The sequence below is a fragment of the Acartia tonsa genome, chromosome 4 (genome assembly GCF_053477335.1).
Source record: "Acartia tonsa isolate MP-2025a chromosome 4, ASM5347733v1, whole genome shotgun sequence".
NCBI lineage: Eukaryota > Metazoa > Arthropoda > Copepoda > Calanoida > Acartiidae > Acartia > Acartia tonsa.
In genome coordinates this window covers 39390986-39411771 of record NC_137263.1, presented here as the reverse complement: position 1 = coordinate 39411771, position 20786 = coordinate 39390986, and the positions used below count along the sequence as shown (strand labels likewise).

The 20786-nt window shown below is 35.2% G+C and overlaps 3 protein-coding genes across 17 annotated transcripts in view; all 3 read left to right on the top strand.

Moving 5' to 3' along the window:
* The first annotated feature begins 240 nt into the window (after nucleotides 1-240).
* On the top strand, nucleotides 241-4232 carry Cdk7 (Cyclin-dependent kinase 7). Its single transcript, XM_080158058.1, has 6 exons — nucleotides 241-516; nucleotides 1290-1364; nucleotides 1470-1596; nucleotides 1853-2224; nucleotides 2416-2580; nucleotides 3884-4232. Exons 1-6 carry the CDS (start codon nucleotides 410-412, stop codon nucleotides 4058-4060), a joined length of 1023 nt encoding a protein of 340 aa, XP_080014184.1. The 5' UTR covers nucleotides 241-409; the 3' UTR covers nucleotides 4061-4232.
* LOC145317125 (uncharacterized) lies at nucleotides 4152-18559 on the top strand. Of its 4 annotated transcripts, none has more exons than XR_013878919.1 (15): nucleotides 4152-4294; nucleotides 4570-6704; nucleotides 6851-7064; nucleotides 7232-7405; nucleotides 7599-7820; nucleotides 8559-8613; nucleotides 8908-8990; nucleotides 9284-9448; nucleotides 9676-9995; nucleotides 10855-10951; nucleotides 12092-12162; nucleotides 13226-13332; nucleotides 13461-13958; nucleotides 14090-14477; nucleotides 18364-18559. XR_013878919.1 is itself a non-coding variant. In XM_080158033.1 (14 exons), exons 1-14 carry the CDS (start codon nucleotides 4253-4255, stop codon nucleotides 14308-14310), a joined length of 4404 nt encoding a protein of 1467 aa, XP_080014159.1. In that variant the 5' UTR covers nucleotides 4152-4252; the 3' UTR covers nucleotides 14311-15330. The 4 variants fall into 4 exon arrangements, 1 of the variants encoding a protein (XP_080014159.1); XR_013878918.1 differs by lacking the exon at nucleotides 18364-18559 and adding an exon at nucleotides 14686-15330 and having other exon boundaries at nucleotides 14090-14541; XR_013878917.1 differs by lacking the exon at nucleotides 18364-18559 and adding an exon at nucleotides 14686-15330 and having other exon boundaries at nucleotides 14090-14553.
* Nucleotides 18556-20786, top strand: part of LOC145317130 (putative protein phosphatase 2C T23F11.1) — a 15379-nt gene continuing 13148 nt past the window's right edge. For all 12 annotated transcript variants that reach the window (XM_080158056.1, XM_080158055.1, XM_080158051.1 and 9 more), the window contains exon 1: nucleotides 18556-18615. The gene's annotated coding sequence lies outside the window, so the exon portion shown is untranslated. The remainder of the gene's footprint in view (nucleotides 18616-20786) is intronic.

Below are 20786 nucleotides of genomic sequence, written 5' to 3'. Positions count from 1 at the left end.
TGTCAACTTTTATTAAAGATAGTTTTAATTTCAGTTTTTTCTTTTCTGAATGAGTATTTTAGGTTGAATTTTATAATTTGTTAGTTTTATATGTAAAAAAGTATTATCTTTTTCATATTTTTTTTTTAAAACACTTGAAAAAGTTATAAATAAAAGTTAAGTTTAAAAAGTTGTTAACCCTGTGTAAACCGGAGGGGATCCTATGCGCGCATGCCGCTACATATTTTCACAGCATCTCATTAGCCAAATTCATCACAAAACAATAATAGTGGCCGTTTCAAATATAAAATCTTGTAATATTTCTAATTTTTATTTATTGTCGACTTAAATAGGATTTGTTTTCAACTTATGGTTATAAAAGCTTTCAGAAATGTTGATATAATTGGGTATTAAAAGAAATTATATTAAAATGTCGAGCATTGAAGAAAAACTGCGTAGATATGAGAAGATTGATTTCCTTGGAGAGGGTCAGTTTGCTACTGTTTACAAGGCCAGAGATAAGGAGTATGAGGATAGGTATGTACTGATTATTGTCAGTATTCATTACTCGTTCGTTGATATTTCTTGATTCAATTATTAACTTATTTCTCTTCCAATTATCATCCAAATTTTTTTAACTTTAATAGTTTATGATTTATTTTAACAGCAATTTTTTTTAAATCGGAGTTTTCAAATGCGCACGATACCTTAAATCTTATCGTTATAAATGATGAGCAATTGAAGTATTTAAAGCTTCTAGAAAATTAGATGGATTTAAAATATTAAGGTAATCTTTAGTACGTAATTTTTTTATAACCAACATTAATTTAGTTCTTAGTAGGGTTAACAATCCGGAATCCGCCCAGTTTTTGGTCAATTTTGGATCGGGAATCCGTTTTTAAATAGCGGATTCGGATTCTTAATTGGTAGGCTAAAATTAGCGTCTTGAGTTTTTCTTTCAACTCCCCCTTTTTGAAGGCAAAGATTATCATCATTATATATAAAATCTTTTAAAATCTGGTTCGATTCTCGGAAGTGAATTATAGAGAACACCTAGAACATTAATTATTAGGACATATGTATCACTCAAATTTTTTGATTTAAAAAAAAGCATTTTCAAACATTGCTAGAATCCGAATCCGGAATCCGCCATTTTTTTGGACGGATATTTGAAAGAATCCGGTCCAAAAATTTGACGGATTGCCATCCCTAGTTCTTATTACAAAACAATTATTGTGTTGGTTAAAAAAGCGTTATCTGATATTTATGAAAATGTGAATAAAAGAAAATCATACCTTTTATTTCCTCAGGATTGTTGCTGTGAAGAAGATTAAATTAGGATCCCGAGCTGAAGCTCAAGATGGTATTAACAGGACTGCTCTTAGGTATATCTTGTGATTTTGTATAAAGCTTGTATTCTGTACATAAAAATATTTTTTTTCAGCAGATTAGGTCATTCCCTAAGAATTGTGATTCAATTATTTGTTTAGAGAAATCAAGTTATTGCAAGAACTGAATCACCGCAATATAATTGAGCTTGTCGACGTTTTCGGACACAAATCCAATGTGTCGATTGTGATGAATTTCATGGACACGGATTTGGAGATTATTATCAAGGTAATAGATTTAAAATTATCTTAAGATTTATTTGTAATTTAAAAGTTTTTTTTATGTAGGTACTAAACTAATCGAGAAATCGGAAATTATGCTTTAATCATGGGGGTAGCTTTATTACGCTTTTACAATTGTGTAACTTTCCACTTTTATGATAATATTAATACTAGCGTAAAACTGGACACAAAAATGCTTAAGAAACCACTAAAGTAATATTAGCTAGGTTTTAATTTACAATTATAATTCTTAAAAATTTTAGGACACTTCATTGATTTTAACTGCAGCAAATATTAAATGCTACATCCTACAGACCTTACTGGGCCTAGAATACCTCCATCAAAACTGGATTTTACATCGTGATTTGAAACCAAACAACTTGCTAGTCGATGCCAAAGGTTGTCTTAAGCTAGGTGATTTTGGACTGGCAAAGTATTTCGGGTCACCTAACAGACTGTACACACACGAGGTTGTGACCAGGTGGTACAGAGCGCCAGAGTTATTATTTGGGGCCAAGAAATATGGCGTCGGTGTTGACATTTGGGCTGTTGGGTGTATCCTGGCTGAGCTGCTTCTGAGAATTCCATTCCTGGCTGGAGAAACATGTCTCGACCAGTTGTCAAAAATATTTCAGGTATAGCCTTTGTATATTGTCATCATTTTTATTATCTTTATATGAATTTTAATAATAGTTTCTGTTGAAGTTAAGGTGAAAAGATATAGGTACTCCCCAAGATCTATATATTTGTGTAGTTCTTAAAACACAAGTTGCTCTGCTCTCTCTCAGAATCAGAAAAAAATTTTCTTGAATTTTTCACATTTTAGGCACTAGGGACACCGACAGAAGAGACTTGGCCCGGAGTGACCTCTTTGCCTGATTACATCCAGTTCAAGCATCAGACAGGAACCAGACTCCGGGATATTTTTACAGCTGCTGGTGACGACCTTCTGGATCTTCTTTCTTCTCTTCTTACATTGTGCCCACTAAAGGTAAGTAATAAAGCAAGTTTTGTCCTTCGAGTCAATTCAGAACTGTTATTGTTTTATGTCACATTATAACTTGATACCTAGATAGATAGAGTGTAGTCTATTCTGGATTTAATTGTGTTTTTTTTTATATAAATTTTAAATATTATGTAATATCTATAATTCTATAATACAAAGTAGAATGATGTCTGTCCGTCCGTCCGTCTGTCTGTCCGTCTGAAGCTTAAGTTCTCGGTAACCACTGAACCGATCGGATTCTATTCTTCAGGTTATATACCTATTGGTCCTGCGGTGGTTTTAAGCTATTTTCTTGGGGGGTGGGACACCCCCAACCCCCCCAAAAACAAAAAAAAAAAAACCATTTTTTTTTTTTTTTACAAATTTTACGAATTTTATGAATTTTACGAATTTTACGAATTTTACGAATTTTACGAATTTTACGAAATTTACGAATTTTACGAATTTCGCGAATTTAATCGCAAAATGTTTTCCTGCTGGGTAGGTGCGAAAATTTGTGATCCGTTCTGCTGGGTAAGTAATAGAAGATGTAATTATACCTCTTGGGGCAAAGCCCCTAGACGCTAGGGGCGAAGCCACTAGTCTATAATACAAAGTAGCTTGATGTCTGTCCGTCCGCCCGTCCGTCTGTCCGTCCGTCTGAAGCTTAAGATCTCGGTAACCACTGAACCGATTGGATTCTACTCTTCAGGGTATATACCTATTGGTCCTGTGGTGGTTTTAAGCTATTTTCTTGGGGGATGGGACACCCCCAACCCCCTAAAAAATGAAAATTTCCCCCCCCCAAAAAAAAAATTTCATATTTTTTCTAATTTTAATGTTTTTTTATGTTTTTATATATTTTTATTAATTTTTATATTTTTTTATACTTTTTTATATTTTCTTTATATTTTCAATTATTTTTCTTCTTTTTAAATTTCTTTTCTTCTTTTAAACTTTGTTTTATCAAATTCAAAAAGATTGTGAAAACTTCCTTCTCCTGTGGGGGAGAAGCCCCAAAAAGACTAATGGCAAAGAAATTTTAAAAAACAATAAAAAAAAGAAAAATTTCAAAGGTTTTAAATAATATAAATCAATATAAAAAGTTATAAAGAGTTATAAAATGTTATAAAGAGTTATAAAATGATATAAAGAGTAATAAAATGTTATAAAATACAAAAAATATCTAAAAATATGTAAACAAAATTTTTAAAATTCTCCCCTGAACCTTCAGAAATAAAGCCCCTAGAGGCTAGGGGCGAAGCCGCTAGTGTATATATATGTGAATAAATCCTATTTGTATTTTCAGAGAGCAAACTGCACTGAAGCATTAAAAATGCCATATTTTTCTAACAAGCCCTATCCTTCCAATGAACAAAACCTACCATTGCCTTCAACACTCGCCAAGAAAGTCATGGATAAGCCTAATAAAAGAAAACTTCTCGACTCTGAATCAAACCAGTTTGCCAAGAAATTGGTGTTTTAAACTTTATTTTGTGAAATTATAACAGAATTTTCTAAAATAGCTATTGAAAATGCTATTGTGAAGTATTTAAAACTAAAGTGATCGTAGTTATATCAACTATTCTTAAACCTGTGATAAATGCTATATTTTTCAAATTAAACAATAAATGTTACCTTAATATTTTTTTTCCAGATGAAATTCCAATGATTAAAAATGTCGATTTTGATGTGCAAATGGGCAGAGCCTGAACCCGAGGTAAAATAAGAACAATGACTATAATATAGATTTGCGAACTTATATGGACGTACAGAGATAAATGTTTATTTCATAAATAAAATTTAACTTTGAAATTATGTTCATATGATTGATTTATGATTTGCATATTTTGACTCAATTTGCACGATTTTGATTTCAATTGATAACATTAATTATCCTAAATATTATTTTTTACTATTTTTACTGGAAGACTATTTTTAATTACTCGTTAGGGAACTATTACATTAAAAGTACATTATTTTCATTTTATTTAGAAGGAGGAAGAGGTTGAGGAGAAGCAGGAAGCAAAGGAATTAGAGAAAAGAAGCACGAGACGGAGCAGCAGCCAGAAGGACAATAACAGCCCATCAACTACACCAACAAAGGGAAAGTCTCCTTCCAAGTCACCAATACCTCCGACTAAAGAAAAATCACCACGTTCAACCACATCCAGCAGACGCAGCACCCCAGAGAAGGAGTCGGGGGGACTAATTTTCAGCATTAAATGGGCAGACACCAGTAAAGATGATGTAAATGAAGACGAGGCTGATGAAACCGCGGACGATAATGTTGAGGAAGAGCCAGAGAAAGAGGACAGTGAGGAGGAAAAAGAAGAACCAGAGCCGGAAAAGGAACCGGAACCAGTAAAAGAAAAACCCCTTTTCTTCAGCGTAAAATGGGCCGACCCTAATGCCGAAGAGGAGGAGGAAGAAGAACCAGAAAAAGAGCAGGAGCCGACAATGCCTGCTTTTATTTCAAGCAGCATTCTTGGAGAGATTGAAACCAAAGCAAAGAAAGATGAACCTTTGGTAAAAATCAAAGAGGAATTACTTCCACCTATTAAAGAGGAGCCTAAAGAACAAATTGATGAAAGTAAACTAGGCACAATCCTAAACATTCGTTGGGCTGATGATCCAGCCAATGACCTGCCTGAAGAAGAAAGCGAGCCAGAATCTCCACCACGTTCTCCAACGCCTTCATCTTTGCCTCCGGCATCACCTACAGCCAACTCCTCCATGTCAACTCCGTTGCCACCTGAGTCGGACGATGAGCCTTATAGAAAGAGCGAATCGCGAGCTTCTTCTGTGAGCACAAGGTCAACGCGGTCCACAAAATCAGATGGCAGCAAAGGACGTAAAAAGCCAAAGGCTGGACCTAAAAGTGCAATGAAAAGTTACCGAACCAGAAATTCCTCAGGAGGTACAAGTGACAGCTCGACCAAGAGCACAACAAAAAGAAAATTGCCAATGGCTGGACCTAAGAGCGCAATTAAGAAAATCAAAGAAGAAATTGGAGAAGAAAAAGCTACCGAGGAGTTGTCCTCGGAGCAAAAATCCAAGAGATTACGGTGTCCCTCACAGAAACTTTTGGAGTGGAATAAAGCCAATGAAAAGTCAAAGCCAGCATCTAGAACCGCTAAGAAGTCTACATCTAAGGCGAGTAAAATTAGCACAACACCAACAGCCAAAGCAACAACTAGTGCTCCTCCTGTCCGTATTAAGACAGAACCACCAGAACAACCTGATCCAGAACCGCAGCAACCATCAACCTCGTCGTTTGAACCTGCTGGGCGATTGAAACGCAAAGCTCGGCCTTCAACGTTTAACCAAGGCTTTAACACGGATCCTAACTCGCCATATTTGTATACATCTAGCCGCAGCAAGGGCCCAACAGTGCGTGTGGAGAATGATGTGGATGAGGATGAAAATACTGACGGTAGCTATGTACCTGATATGAATAGTGGCACAGATGAAAGTAGCGAAGACTCAAATCATAGCGCTACATTAAAATCAAAGCGCAGTAAGCTATCAGCTACAAAAGAAATAACACCAGTCACAAATACCACATCAGCCTCCTCTAGAAGAACCCCGGCGTCAAGACAAAGAACGTCTGCAAGGAAAGTCAAAGCTGAGCCGGAAATTGTTATTCAAGATGAATCTGCAAACGAAACTGGCATCTCCTTAGGATCTGTATACTCTCTAGCAGACGATGATATTGCAATGGAACCAGCTATTTCAATTCACAGCCTCAAGCCAGAACCATTGGTGCAGCTCGATGTTCTTGATGTTGATTGTCATTTTCTGGGTATAACACAACAACGAGACCCACTGGCTGATCCATTAGGTATGTCTTATGGAGGAAGAAATTCCGCTCTTCTAAGAAGGAGACCTGCCTTTACATGGCCTAAGTTAGACCCACTGTTTCTCATCATGACAGATTTCCAGTTGCCCCGCTCCTTTGAACCACTTATTCGCTCAAAGCTACGGCCAACGGCGGAAATACTACCTATGCAGAAGTTGGGTGGAATTGGGCTTGATTCAAGTTTGTCTATATCTAAAGTAGGTTCCCCTACCACAACCACCACAAAAGATTCTGGTATCAGACGATCTGGAAGGAGAAAAATTGGCAGGTAAAGTACCTAATCCTTGAATTAATTTTTTTATCTTGACTAAAATAACATTTACCCTATATACCTCAAAAGCAGCACTTTTGTGCTTGACTATGAATCTTACTTATAAAATAAATTATTTCTGCCAACCTATTATTTTGCTTTAGGTTTGAAATGAAGAATCTCTTTGAAGGCACTGTAGTAGACTCCCCCTATTCTCTATCTTCCTTTAGCGCACGACGCCCTCAGCCACCCTCGCCCACTCCGCCGCCCAAGGAGTCTAGCGAGGACCTGGCTACCCGCCTGTCCAAGATTTCCGGCTCCAGTATTACAATCACACCTTACTCAATCAAGTCAGCAAAAGGCTCAGCTCCTGTACAGGTAGATTGGTTAATTAAAAACCAGCATTTTCTCGAAAATTGTAAATTTTTGGGACTGAACGAATTGATTCATAGAATTGTGCTGTGAAATTACATGCACTGCACTGTACAGAAAAATAAGTTTGTTAAGTAATAGTTTGCTTATAACAATAATGTGTAATTATTTAGACCCGGGTTGTGCCACTGGACCGCAAAGACTTCCCCTGGTTGCCCCGGGACTGGAAGGTACACGCGACCGTAGACACGAACGGTATCGTGTCCCACAGCTTTGTGTCACCATCTGGAGTGTCATTAAGCTCACAACCAGCAGTTATGCAATTTCTCAAATCTACAGATCCAAAGGTATGGTACATTTTAATGCTGATGTGTGAAACAAACTTCATAAGTTGTCAATATTATGTTTAACCTTGTAAAAACAACACAAAAAGTTTTTAAAGTAAAAATCCACTGAAATATAAGAATCAATAGCATCGATTAAAATATACATTCTTAATATACGTTTATGAATCTATTTAACTAATATTTTATTTTTTAGACTTTCCACTCAATTTTGCAACAACAAGCAGCAGCTAATAGAAAGAAAGGAAGTACACCCAAAACAGCCGCGGCTACGGCTGCTGCAATGGCCAAAGCAAAGGCTGCAGCCGCTGCACGAGCCAAGATGGCGAAACAAAAACAAAATGCGAAAGGAAAATTGGCACAGAAGCCTGTCGGTGGCGCCAGCTCTCCAAAGAAGAAAGTTGTCAGCACAGCAGAGGTTAGCAGCTTTTTTCTATATTAAGAAAAAGGGTGAATTATGCTGCTGTCTTAATTTCTATGTTTAATATGTATATTTTGAATAATTTTTTTTCGACCAGCTTCTTTTAATATTTCCTCTTCATTCTCTCATCTTCTTGTTTGTAACACAAAACTTAGTTTACTCTAATTTAAGTGTTATAGAATAGCTGAATTTTTTTATCAAGGGGGGGGGGGCGAAAGTGACACTTTTTGAAACCAAAACTAAAAGTCAACTAAAAAAAGAGTTACAGGTCTGAGATTTTGCATGGCAGTTGCTTTATAGGGGTAAAATATGGAACTGTGAAGAAACGGCGGTGCAACCGCCGAAAACCGCCGTTTCCCGCCGAATTTTTTTTTGCCTTTTCTCGGCGGTTTTCGGCTGTTGCGACGCCGTTTCTTCACAGTTCCATTTTGTACCCCTATAAAGCAACTGCCATGCAAAATGTCAGACCTGTAACTCTTTTTTAGTTGAGTTCCTTTGACTTTTAGTTTTGGTTTCAAAAAGTGTCACTTTCGCCCCCCCCCCCCCCTTTAAATCAAATCATTTGTTAGTAATCAATTAAAATATAAAAATTTTTGAGCTCACGAACAAGACATCGTGATCACAAGACTTTGGTTACAAGTGTAATTTATAGTTAATATTCTCTCCATCCCTGTATAAATATGGAAATTTGAGAATTTCACACATTTCCAATATACAAAAGAATATTTATTGTAGGGAGCTTCTGATGCAAATGAGAAACGGGAACCTTATAAGATTCTTTGCAAAGCAGGTATTATTTATTTGTTTTGGGATGTTGGACAGTTTTTATAATTCTATCCGATGTGTCTATTCAGAAGTTGAAACTTAAGATTTTTTATTTTCATGTTTGATTGATTATTGTTTTTAGATGATTGACTACGTATTATTCCATAGTTAGCAAATAACATTATGTGTTGATAATGAGAAAGACATTGATTACTCAACGACTGCGAGACAATAGCCTAACAAACCAAGAGACAGACAGACATATTTGAACGGTAAAAATTTCATGATTTAAAATGTATTGAATATGTGTTGATTATAGGTGAATACAATTGTCCTCTATGCAACACAAATTTTAAGCTTAACCAGACGTATGGCAGACACGTTGTGGAAAAGAAATGCAAGGTAGGAACATTTATTTCATTGTTATAAGTTTTTTTTTTTAATTTTTACACTAATTCTTTTGTACCTATAAATGTACGTATTCGATAAAATATTATTTTTTTGATTTTGAAATCCCTTTGAAATTGTTTTCTTTTTGAAATAGTTGTTCGTAGACAAATATATTTACTTCAATTGGGTCTTAAAATAACTCTTTTGTGATGTTTTTATTTGTATCATACCTTGATGGGTAGATCTCTTTCAAAATTACCCATCTCTAAATTAGAAAATTTAACATTTTGGTTTTTGTGTACCAGAAGCAAGATAAGAAGAGCAACCCACCCAAGCTAATTCCCAACAAGAGTATGCCCTGGATCATGGAGGAGGTAGACATTGACGACGGGGCAGGCAAGGTCAAGGAGGAAACTGATCTGCAAGTTTTGCAGGCAAATGTCACCAAAGCACCGCTTCATCATGTTAAGGTGATTTTTTATTCAAAATATTTGATTGATTAGAGGATTATTAAAAAGTTTTTAGGCATGCCTTCATGATGCTTTCTGATATGGCAAAAAGAGTTTAAGAACATGGAAAAAATAATATTTCTTTGGAAAATGCAACTATTTTAATATTTTCTTACCATAAATTACCAAATATATATTACCTACTTTAGTACTTACTTTTAAAATTACAAATTTTTTTTCATATAAAGGTTCAAAACTGCACCATCAAAGATGATTCCTATGTGGACATAAGTTCAGTGCCCTGCCTGAAGCTTATTGCCAGAAACCAGCTGTCTACCGGAGGCATAGTACGAGTTCCTATATCTGTAAAGGAAGGACTGGAATATTACCACTCTATAGTATGGAAGGGGAACAACGAAAATACATATTTCGAGGAGCTGTGCGCCAAAACAAAGATAACCAGTTGCAACACAGTCAGCTCATATGAGGACCTATGCAAAGAGCCTCTGAAAGTTGCGCTATACCTAGAGAAGAAAATCAGCATTAGCAGAGAGAAATTTGGAGCTAAGTACGTTAACTTTAATAAAACAAGGTTGCAATATCCATAAAAGCGAAGCACTGAAACGGTAGAACAAACGATGGACATTAACACTTGTATAGTGTCAGAATTGAATAATAATTAGAATATAAATGCATAATAGTCGAAGCAAAATTGTAAGTAAATTTGTTGAAAAACTGCTTGATACAGGATAATGTTTTTGTTTATGGACATACTTACATTTTTAGGACTTAATTATAGAGTTGCTTCGCTTATAATGTTGTCCCAGGAATCAATATGCCATAAATCTGATCAATCTGATAATTTAATCACATAAAAATTTGTTGCTAATAAAGTAGAAAAATGGACGTACGGACATTCTGGTAAAGATTATAGAGTTGCTACGCTTTCTAAATCGTACTTAACTACTACAGGAATCACCATGCCAAGCTTGAAATCGATAGGACAATTTTAACATGCCTAAATTAACGAAAAAAGCTATCCGTCTCGGACGGACGTACGGACTGACCCTAATTATAGAAAAGCTTCGCTTTTAAGAAAATAAATTAAATATTTTAAGATATAAAGGTTTTGAAGAGAATTAAAAACTTTTGAAAAGATGCATGATAACTTGATTTGACTATAGATTTAATTCATAAGATTGGATTAAAGTAGGACACGTCCTACTTACTGAAACCAGAGATAGATCCAGTTAATAATGTGGGTCTGACATCTTAACAATTTTTCATCCTTAATTGTAACATGAAATATTTGAATTCAAGTCGATCTATCTTTTAATCGTATACAATATACGTTTTTTGGACTGATAGCTTTCTTCCATTAGCACTAAGCTTGTTTGAATCATGAAATGTATTTGGTTCTTTTTTAGACACAGTAGAACAAAGAACTGGGTCCAGAAATATGAACAATTTCTAAAACTGCCACTTCATGATATTTATCTTTCAATACAGAATCACACTTATAAGGTACAGTAAACAAAGGGAGGGGGCGGAAGTGACACTTTTTGAAACCAAAACAAAAAGTCAAGGAACTTAACTAAATAAAGAGTTACAGCTCTGAGATTTGACATGGCAGTTGCTTTAAAGAGGTACAATATGGAACTGTGAAGAAACGGCGGCAGAACCGCCGCTTCCGCTGAAAATTGCCGTTTCCCGCCGAAGCTATTTTTGCCTTTTTTCGCCAAATTAGACAGTTCTCAATCATCTCAGATAAACTTTTTTTTTCATAAAAATTTTCCTTATATTTTCACGTGACACTTGTAATTTTCAAACATGTCAATATACAAAAAAATTGCAAGTGTAAAATCTTACAAGTGTCAAGTGAAAACATAAGGAAAATATTTATGAAAAAAAGAATTTTATTTCAGATGATTAAAAATTGTTTAATATGGCGAGAAAAGGCAAAAAAAATCTGAGGGAAACGGCGGTTTTCGGCGGGAGCGGCGGTTCCGCTGCCGTTTCTTCACTGTTCCATATTATACCTCTTTAAAGCAACTGCAATAACAAATCTCAGAGCTGTAACTCTTTATTTAGTTGAGTTCCTTTGACTTTTAGTTTGGGTTTCAATAAGTGTCACTTACGCCATTCCCATTTGCACTTTCAATTTTATTTTAGAATGCAGCTAATCTTCAATCTGGATATATCATGTCACTGAATTTTTTTATTGGATACCCCCTGTTAAAAACTGATTTTTTCTTATTGCTGCGCTTCACATGGGCATGAATATTCTTTTTAGCCTCCACTTTACAAAACTGTTTTTACAGGGATATAGAGGGATAAGGCATTAGACGATAAATTGATGTACATATTACCCAATACTGTTACACAAAATTACAACCAATGAAAATTACATTAAGTGGTTAAGTTGAAACGTTAGGGCTCTCAACTTAGTGAACTAACCAATCAAAATTCAATAAAAGTCCCCAACATTGTTGAGACAGCCACCAAGAAAACGTTACCATGAAACTTTGGGACTAGTGTTATAAACACCCCAATGTCTCTTCCTCTCTGGTTTCTATCTAAAACGCAAGTATTTAGTCTCTGTTTTTTTCAGAGATCTTGAGCATCTAACATATTAATTTTTATTATTTTCCAATTCATGTTAAGGTTATCGAGCATAATTTGAATGGAGAGGTGAAAGGGATGTGCTTAAACTGTTCTCAACCAACTTGCCCAGGAATTTTATTTCATTTCATTAAAAAATTACCATTAATAATGATATATAGATAGGGGGGCTACTTTTAGCCATTACGATAGAGAAATATGACTTTGATTTATGTTATGTATAGTGATGGGAATCCGGATCCGGATCCGGAATCCGGATCCGGAATCCGAATCCGGAATCCGCCCAATTTTCGACCAATTTTGGAATCCGAATCCGGATCCGGAATCCGTTTTTTATAGCGGATTCCGGATTCTAAATTGGTAGGCTAAAATTACAGTCTTGAGTTTTTTCTTACAACTCCCTCTTTTTGAAGGCAAAGATCACCTCCCCCCCTCCTCCCCAACACACCACCTTCCCCCCCAACCCCCCCCCCTCTTTTCTTCCCACATAAACCACGAAGTTGATATACCAGCTAATAACACAGAGCTCTCATTGTCAGGCCAGCGATCACGTGATGAGCTATTCAATTCCAAGACCTCAGATTTGACAGCCAACGATCACGTGATGAAGTGTAATCCACTCACCATCAACTAAGCCCTCTAATTGGCTGTACAGTGATCACATGACATAATAATATACACACTCCCGTTAGAAAATACCAAGCACATTTTTAGGACATACGTAGCACTTAAATTTTTTTCTACATAACAAATTTTAATAATTACTAATGTGATGTAAATGTTTTAGTTATGCTGGAAGTCAACACTTTAAACAAAACAAGGCTTCAACCAAGTAACATAGTGATAAATTAACGAAAAAAGCTATCCCTCTGTGACGGACGGCCTTTTAAAATACTGCTAGAATCCGGAATACGAATCCGGAATCCGCCAAAAATAAGAATCCGGAATCCGCAAGAATCCGTCACTTTTTTGACGGATTCCTTAAGAATCCGGAATCCGAATCCGGCCCAAAAATTCGACGGATTCCCATCCCTAGTTATGTAGGCAATATCTACTTACCTATAGAATAAAGCCATACTTTTTCTTAACAGTTAAAATCTTTATATCAATAATATATGTGATTTTATTGATATTGTCAGTACATTTATTTGAAATGAATTAAAAAAATTGAGTAGGCTGTGCCCTTGTTCGTACGGCAGCAGCTAAGCCAGATAGCAAGCCATCACCAGCAAAGAAAATTTCTGTCCCAATCAGAGTTAAGTCAACTGGTCCCCCGGCGAGAGGTAAATATTTTGCATAGCAGACTAGCAGTGCATATACTTTAGTGACTCGGGGAGTAAGTTTGTGTCTTTTGTTTATATTTGTAATTTTCAATTTAATCAATCTTAACTTGAACTTGCGTCTTTGCTAGGTTCTGGATTCACATTCACTCGGTGTGGCGAGTGTTCTGGTTGTTTGCAGCCAAACTGTAAACGTTGTGACTTCTGTCGTGACATGAAGCGTTTCGGCGGAGAAGGCAAGTTGAGGAAGGCGTGTATGAAGAGAGTGTGTGTAAAGAGCACTAAACTGTCGCCGAGTCCCAACCGTGCGATGACAAACTATTCAGTGACTGTGATTAACAAAGCCCCGGGCACACCTTTAGTGGCTGGTGGGGTTAGGAAACTTACTAGCCCAACAGGACCTAGCGGCAACAACACGCCCAACAATAAAATTACATACAGCACACCAATGAGAACCCCAATGTCCACTGGATCCATTAGCATTACCCCAAGCACTGGGTCGAGCATGGCGCAGTCCAGGATGACCCCCTCCATGTCAACAAGTATGGTGACCTCTACCACAACTTCCTCAAATGCTGTGAAGAGAATTCCTATGAATAATCCCCCACAAAGAAGACCCCCTTCACCAGGTAATATGATTTTTTATTTGGGGGGAGGGGCAAGGATGAATATTTTGGGAATATCAAAAGAATTGATATACTTTTAAAAAACCTATTCTATATTGTTAAATGCTTAATATATATTAATTGATTTTTTTTAGTCACTATAGATCTTGATGATCCAAATCTGCAATCCATCATAAGCAACAGCGCCCCAAGCACCCCAAAGTCAACAGAGAGCTACCCCTGCACCGTATGCAAGCGGCCTTTCCCTACTCGCATCCAGATGTTGGCTCACCGCAGTGTCTCGCACGACAAGACCAACATCGTGGCCAGTGTAAACAGGCCGGTCGTTCTACATCATGGCGGAGAGAAAGACTAGCAGAAGGATAGTGTGGCGCCAAATTTTGAAGGACGCCACGACGATGATGCAGCATATTTTCAGTGATTGATTGATTTCAAGTCTATAATAGTAAATTGTTAATATATATTTCAAACCTATAGATAAAAGTAAACTTAAATTAATCCCTGTCTTTAAAGAGTTTTCATGTAAAAACTAAGAAATTTCGATAATTAAGAAAACTGCCAATTTTGCCTAAATATAATTTTCTCAGTTCATATATTTGTAATTTATTATTTGAACAAAGAAATTTTTTTTGCTTTGATTTGCAATATTTTCATATTTTCAGCACGTTTATTATATGTATCTTATTACAAAGTTACCTTTTTTAAATTTAAAAAATACAAATATGTCTAGTAAAGATATTACAAAAAATATAATAATAAACATCATGTCTATCAAAAAGATTTATAAGCATCACACCTGTGTATACGCGAATATTAAAATATTTGATCATTTGGGATTACTTAGTAGGTTAGGTATATTAGGTTATCTTTCCTCTAATTAACAGTTATAATGTTTTGCATCTATAAAACTTTTAGAGAACATTTTTGGCTTTTTAATGTTTAATTAGTTATTTTAATTTTTAGGTTCCTTTTTATAAGGAATAATCTTAAAGCTATGAATGATAGATGCAAATTCTGTTGCCTAAAACTATAATTTTGTTCTTGTGTTTTTTTTCTTCTAAAAATATTAATCATCCTGTTTCGTTTCATCTCTATGGTTAATCTGTAATGTTGCAGGGATGGAAAGGGCAATGGTAGATAGATTAATCTAAACCTCAATATTCATAAAATACCCAAAACTCTGAATTTTATACACAAAAGCTGAGAGAAAGATTATGTCCCATTGTCCTATTCCTGTGAATGTAGGTTGGTCTCCCATTTACTGTAAATAGAACCATAATCATTGCGTCTCATCACCAGTTAAAACAAATATTAATCAAGTATTTGCATTTAATATTATTATCACAATGTTAATAAATAAATAATGTATTTGTTATTACATCTTTTCTTAATTCTGATTTAATTCAAATAATATACAGGGTGCGCCACATAAATCCGGACTTTTTCTTATTTTTAAACAAATAAACATAAAATCGTCAATTTTAAAGATTTTATGGAATTTTAAAAACTGGAAAGCAAACTAGGTATATGACTATTAGATTATTCAATAAAATCGCCGCCAGCCTCAATCATCGCCTCTACCCGCCCACTGAACCGCCCGCCGACCCTGGTCACCATGTCCCTCTTCAAGCAGGCGAAGTTCTCCATGATAGGAGCAGTGAGAGAGGTCTTCTTGGTATGGGCGCGTCTATTGGTTCATGCTTTAATGGCGCTCCAGGCTCAAAAGTCCATTGGATTAAGATCGGGGCTGCTGGGAGGCCACATATCCTTAAGGAGTGAGTAACAGCAGGCTCCAAATTAACCCATCTTTAAAGCTACTCCTTGACACAGCGGCTCTCATTCCGGCCACAGTTAAGCTAGAACAACGTTTTATACCTTTTTAAAAATGGCATGACGATTAAGATAGGGTTATTAGCGCAATACATAGTCTAAAACGAGTTTCAAGGTTCCATATGGGCCCCTGAAGTCAAGAACCGAGAAATTTTCAAGATTTTTGACGTTTTTTGACATCTTAAAATCTACCACGATCCACTTTGTCTGAGCACTACAGCCAAGTCAGCTGGGATAGAGAGCTCTAGTCTTTTCTAGTGTTTTTACTAGGTATCTGATAGTATCTCCAGAAAGTTTCATTAGTCCATCTCACGTACAGATTGGCTGAGTTCAGATTTAGTAGGCCCAAGTCATAAATCCACGGTAATTTATCTGCGCAATTAGAATCTGCCTTGTTGAACATATGCGCGGCCAGCTCGGCGTACACGTCCTCCATCGTTCAAAGATTTTCATGGGAAAAAAGGTCATTACCTAAGCTTTTTATAGTGGGGTCAAACGTTCTGATTGGTCAAGTAGTTTTGGCGCTATGGCCGTTTAAATAAAGTCCGGATTTATGTGGCGCACCCTGTACAATATTAATAACAGTTAACGCATCCCGATTAAGGCCCGGGCTAACAGAACTGGTTTTAATTTCAAGATTTTAATTTTATTCGTCGAAAATTGTCTAATATGATACTATACATGATTTTTCAATGTGGCTCAGAATCGGTTATTATAAAGTGGATTTTAATCGGTTTCGAAGCCATTATGGAGAAAAGTATCTGAAGATTATTCAAGAAATGTTTATTTTATTTACAAATACGGTCCTTTTTGTACAACATGATTCATATTAGATCTTTAAATATAAGACAGTATGGAGTAGTTTACTTGTAAGGCAGTTTAGACACACAAAGAACTGAAAAGATGATTAGAATGTAAAAGTGATAACCTAGTATGCAAGTATGAAATAGAAAACATATTTTCAGGGGTAAGGGAGGTAAACAGGAAAAACCAATATTATGTCCGGTTAAAAGTTTTTACCGGTTTGGGATTTTGATTAAATGAAGCTTTATTTAAAGCAATTACAAATTTCTCCACAACTTTTAGTTTTCTCGCATGGATAGGGCACAGTAGTGTAAGAGCTCTTGTAGGGGCGAAAACTATGCGTTTTAATGTAATTTAAAATAAAGGTAGAGTTACAAAATAGGTTTATGTGAAGTCACTAATTTTTGTTGTTATTAATCATAGGAATTTTCAATTAATTGGAACCTTTTTTTATATATTCACCCGAAGACCTGTGGCATAGATAATCAATATTGCATGAGAGTAAGACTTCTGACAATCCAATTATTATGCACCATAACAACAGAAAATATAATATTCATCATTTATCCTAATATTTATCAGGGGATTATTCTTTATATTTACTAGAATAATGTATCGACAGTTAGATTACAATATGGCTTGATCATTTTTTCTAGAGAAGCTTAGTGTTAGACCAGGGTAGGATTAAGGCTATTAGACTCGGCTTCTGAATAGGCCATGCCACTTGAAAATTACAAGATTTAATAATGAAGACAACATTTCAGAGCTACAGCCTACAACTGATGTAATTCTTTCAAGTGAATCTTTAACATCAGCCCCCCCCCCCTTAATTACCATAACCTAAAAAAGTAATTTCTTGCTAAGTTCAGTATTTAACCTATACGTAAAAAGGTGGAGCTAAAAGTACATTTTTAAAAACAATTGAATGATTATTGAAAGGATTTATTGGAAAGTTTGAGCTAGACAGTTCTGTAAAAAATACTCCTCAATATTCTTGTGTAATTGTTGCATTTTTTACGTTCGAGGCTAGAATGTAATTAAGCGGTCCTCTACTAAACTTCATTCATAAAATATTGGTTTGTTAGATTATAAAATAGTTAATGGCTTCGGCCCTTGTGCCTATGTGCCCTAAAAGGTGGTGTCTATCTCAAGGGAAATAGTATGAAACCTTGGTATTTGCTTTATGCTTACAAAGCTGGACCCAATTGGTCCAGTGATTACTGAGATCTTAACCTTCAGACAAATAGACAAACATCGTTCTTGAAATCAATGTTTGAAGGTTAAAGAATGAGAATATATTTAATCATTGAAAAAGGTAAAAAATGAAGATAACTTATTCTAAGCTTCCCTTAAAAAGATTAAAGTGCTTACATTCCCATTGAGAATTAGATAATAAACCATCGAGATCGTATAGTTAGATAAGCATACTCATCCCACTACTTGTAAATACAGGATTCATACTTCTTGAAAATTTATTAAATAAGACAAGTAATGGCTCTTCTCTTTCTATCTCTCTTAACTCCCGTTTTTTCTCTCTTTCCACCACGGGAGCAAATGCAGAGAGAGAGGTAGGGAGTAAGGAGTGTTTATGACACCTTGTTTCAGGTGTCTATAACTTAATTTGTCAAGCAAACTAGTTTAGTAAGAGTAACTTACTCCCAAGAGTCAATGTTGCTCTTAAATATTGTAGATATTTTTTCAAAGGCAAGTATAGAATGTACATAACAGACTTAAGTTGTTTCTTAAACATAAAAATTGCGTTCAAATGTCATAGTGATTTTAATTTGTAAAAGTAATTAAACAAAATCAACATTTTATATATTAGAATGTAGGCTTTAATTTCAAATATTTTTTTTATGTAGAAAGGTCCTTTTTATCTAAGGTAAAATGTGCATAATGTGATAATGTTTGTAAATTATAGTTGTTTTTTATGGATGTTCACAAAAATCTAAATTTTTGCTTTTTTGTTTTCAGATTAAAATGTTTTAGGGTGATTGCATTTTGACCTCACAAGACCATTTGATAGGTCAGTTCTTAAAAATGAATTGTTATCATATGGAATCCTCAAAGTTAAAATATTTTTTTAAAATGGATGATAACATTCACTAAAGAGAAGCCTATGATTAAAATATTACCTCCGAATATACATTTTTTGATACAAAATTAAATAAGGGGGGGGGAAGTTCTGCCACTTTCGCGTAAACAGTGTGCAGTGGACTAGGTATTGATTTTAGATTATAGGTTATTTAGGATAAAAGTTTACTTTTGGGTATTAGTTCACGTATATTTAATCATTTTTTGAATAGGTCTCCAGGTTCAGGTGCTGCAGGCTGGAAGGTGGTTTCTGGACAGGTAAAAAAATTAAAAATTTTTTGTTTGAAGAGTTAGAGAGCAACTTATAAAACAAAATATGCTTCTTTTTGAATGTTATTAACATATCTGCAGAAAAAATTAAATTTGGCCTCCAGGTTCAGGTGCTGCAGGCCTCCAGGTACACTCTGGACAGGTAAAAATTAAAAAAAAATATTTGAAGAGTTAGAGGTACACTTATTAAACCAAATATGCATCTTTTTGAATGTTATTACCATATTAGAAGAAAAAATGACAATCGGCCTCCAGGTTCAGGTGCTGCAGGCCTCCAGGTACACTCTGGACAGGTAAAAATTAAGTTTTCTTATTTGAAGAGTTAGAGGTACACTTATTTAACCAAATATGCATCTTTATGGATGTTATCATCATATTTGCAGAAAAATTTAAAATCGGCCTCCAGGTTCAGGTGCTGCAGGCCTCCAGGTACACTCTGGACAGGTAAAAATTAAAATTTCTTATTTGAAGAGTTTGATGTACACTTATTTAACCAAATATGCATCTTTTTGGATGTTATTACCATATTTGAAGAAAAAATGACAATCGGCCTCCAGGTTCAGGTGCTGCAGGCCTCCAGATACACTCTGGACAGGTAAAAATCAAAATTTCTTATTTGAAGAGTTAGAAGTACACTTATAAAACAAAATATGCATCTTTTTGGATGTAATTACCATATTTGAAGGTAAATTGACAATCGGCCTCCAGGTTCAGGTGCTGCAGGCCTCCAGGTACACTCTGGACAGGTAAAAATTTTAAAAAATTATTTGAAGAGTTAGAGGTACACTTATTAAACCAAATATGCATCTGTTTGAATGTTATTACCATATTAGAAGAAAAAATGACAATCGGCCTCCAGGTTCAGGTGCTGCAGGCCTCCAGGTACACTCTGGACAGGTAAAAATTAAGTTTTCTTATTTGAAGAGTTAGAGGTACACTTATTTAACCAAATATGCATCTTTATGGATGTTATCATCATATTTGCAGAGAGATTTAAAATCGGCCTCCAGGTTCAGGTGCTGCAGGCCTCCAGGTACACTCTGGACAGGTAAAAATTAAAATTTCTTATTTGAAGAGTTTGATGTACACTTATTTAACCAAATATGCATCTTTTTGGATGTTATTACCATATTTGAAGAAAAAATGACAATCGGCCTCCAGGTTCAGGTGCTGCAGGCCTCCAGGTACACTCTGGACAGGTAAAAATCAAAATTTCTTATTTGAAGAGTTAGAGGTACACTTATAAAACAAAATATGCATCTTTTTGGATGTTATTACCATATTTGAAGGTAAATTGACAATCGGCCTCCAGGTTCAGGTGCTGCAGGCCTCCAGGTACATTCAGGACAGGTAAAAATTTTAAAAAAATTATTTAAAGAGTTAGAGGTAAACTTATTAACCTGGATGGAGAATCTGTAGCTCTGAATGACATCTGGATAAAATTAACCTCTCTCAGTAGTAATTTTAAAATTATTTCACTAGCATCTATACTTTATAATCTGAATCCTATTGAAATTGCATTCCCCATTCTGAGTATCTGTAATATTATATCTTAGACAGAATTATATTTTGCATATGTGTGGAAAACCATACATAAACAAAAAGTAATAAATACAGATCTATCTAGCTGGCTCCTGGAGGCCACCTTGACCCTATCTGGAGCACAACTCAAACCTTTCATCTAAATAAAACAAATTATAAAATTGATTTTTTAAACCTGTCCAGCAGGCTCCTGGAGGCTACCTAGCGCCTGCCTGGAACAAAAATAGAAGACTTACTTAATAAATTTTGTCATATTATTATATTTTAATAATTTTCTATTTAGAAACCTTT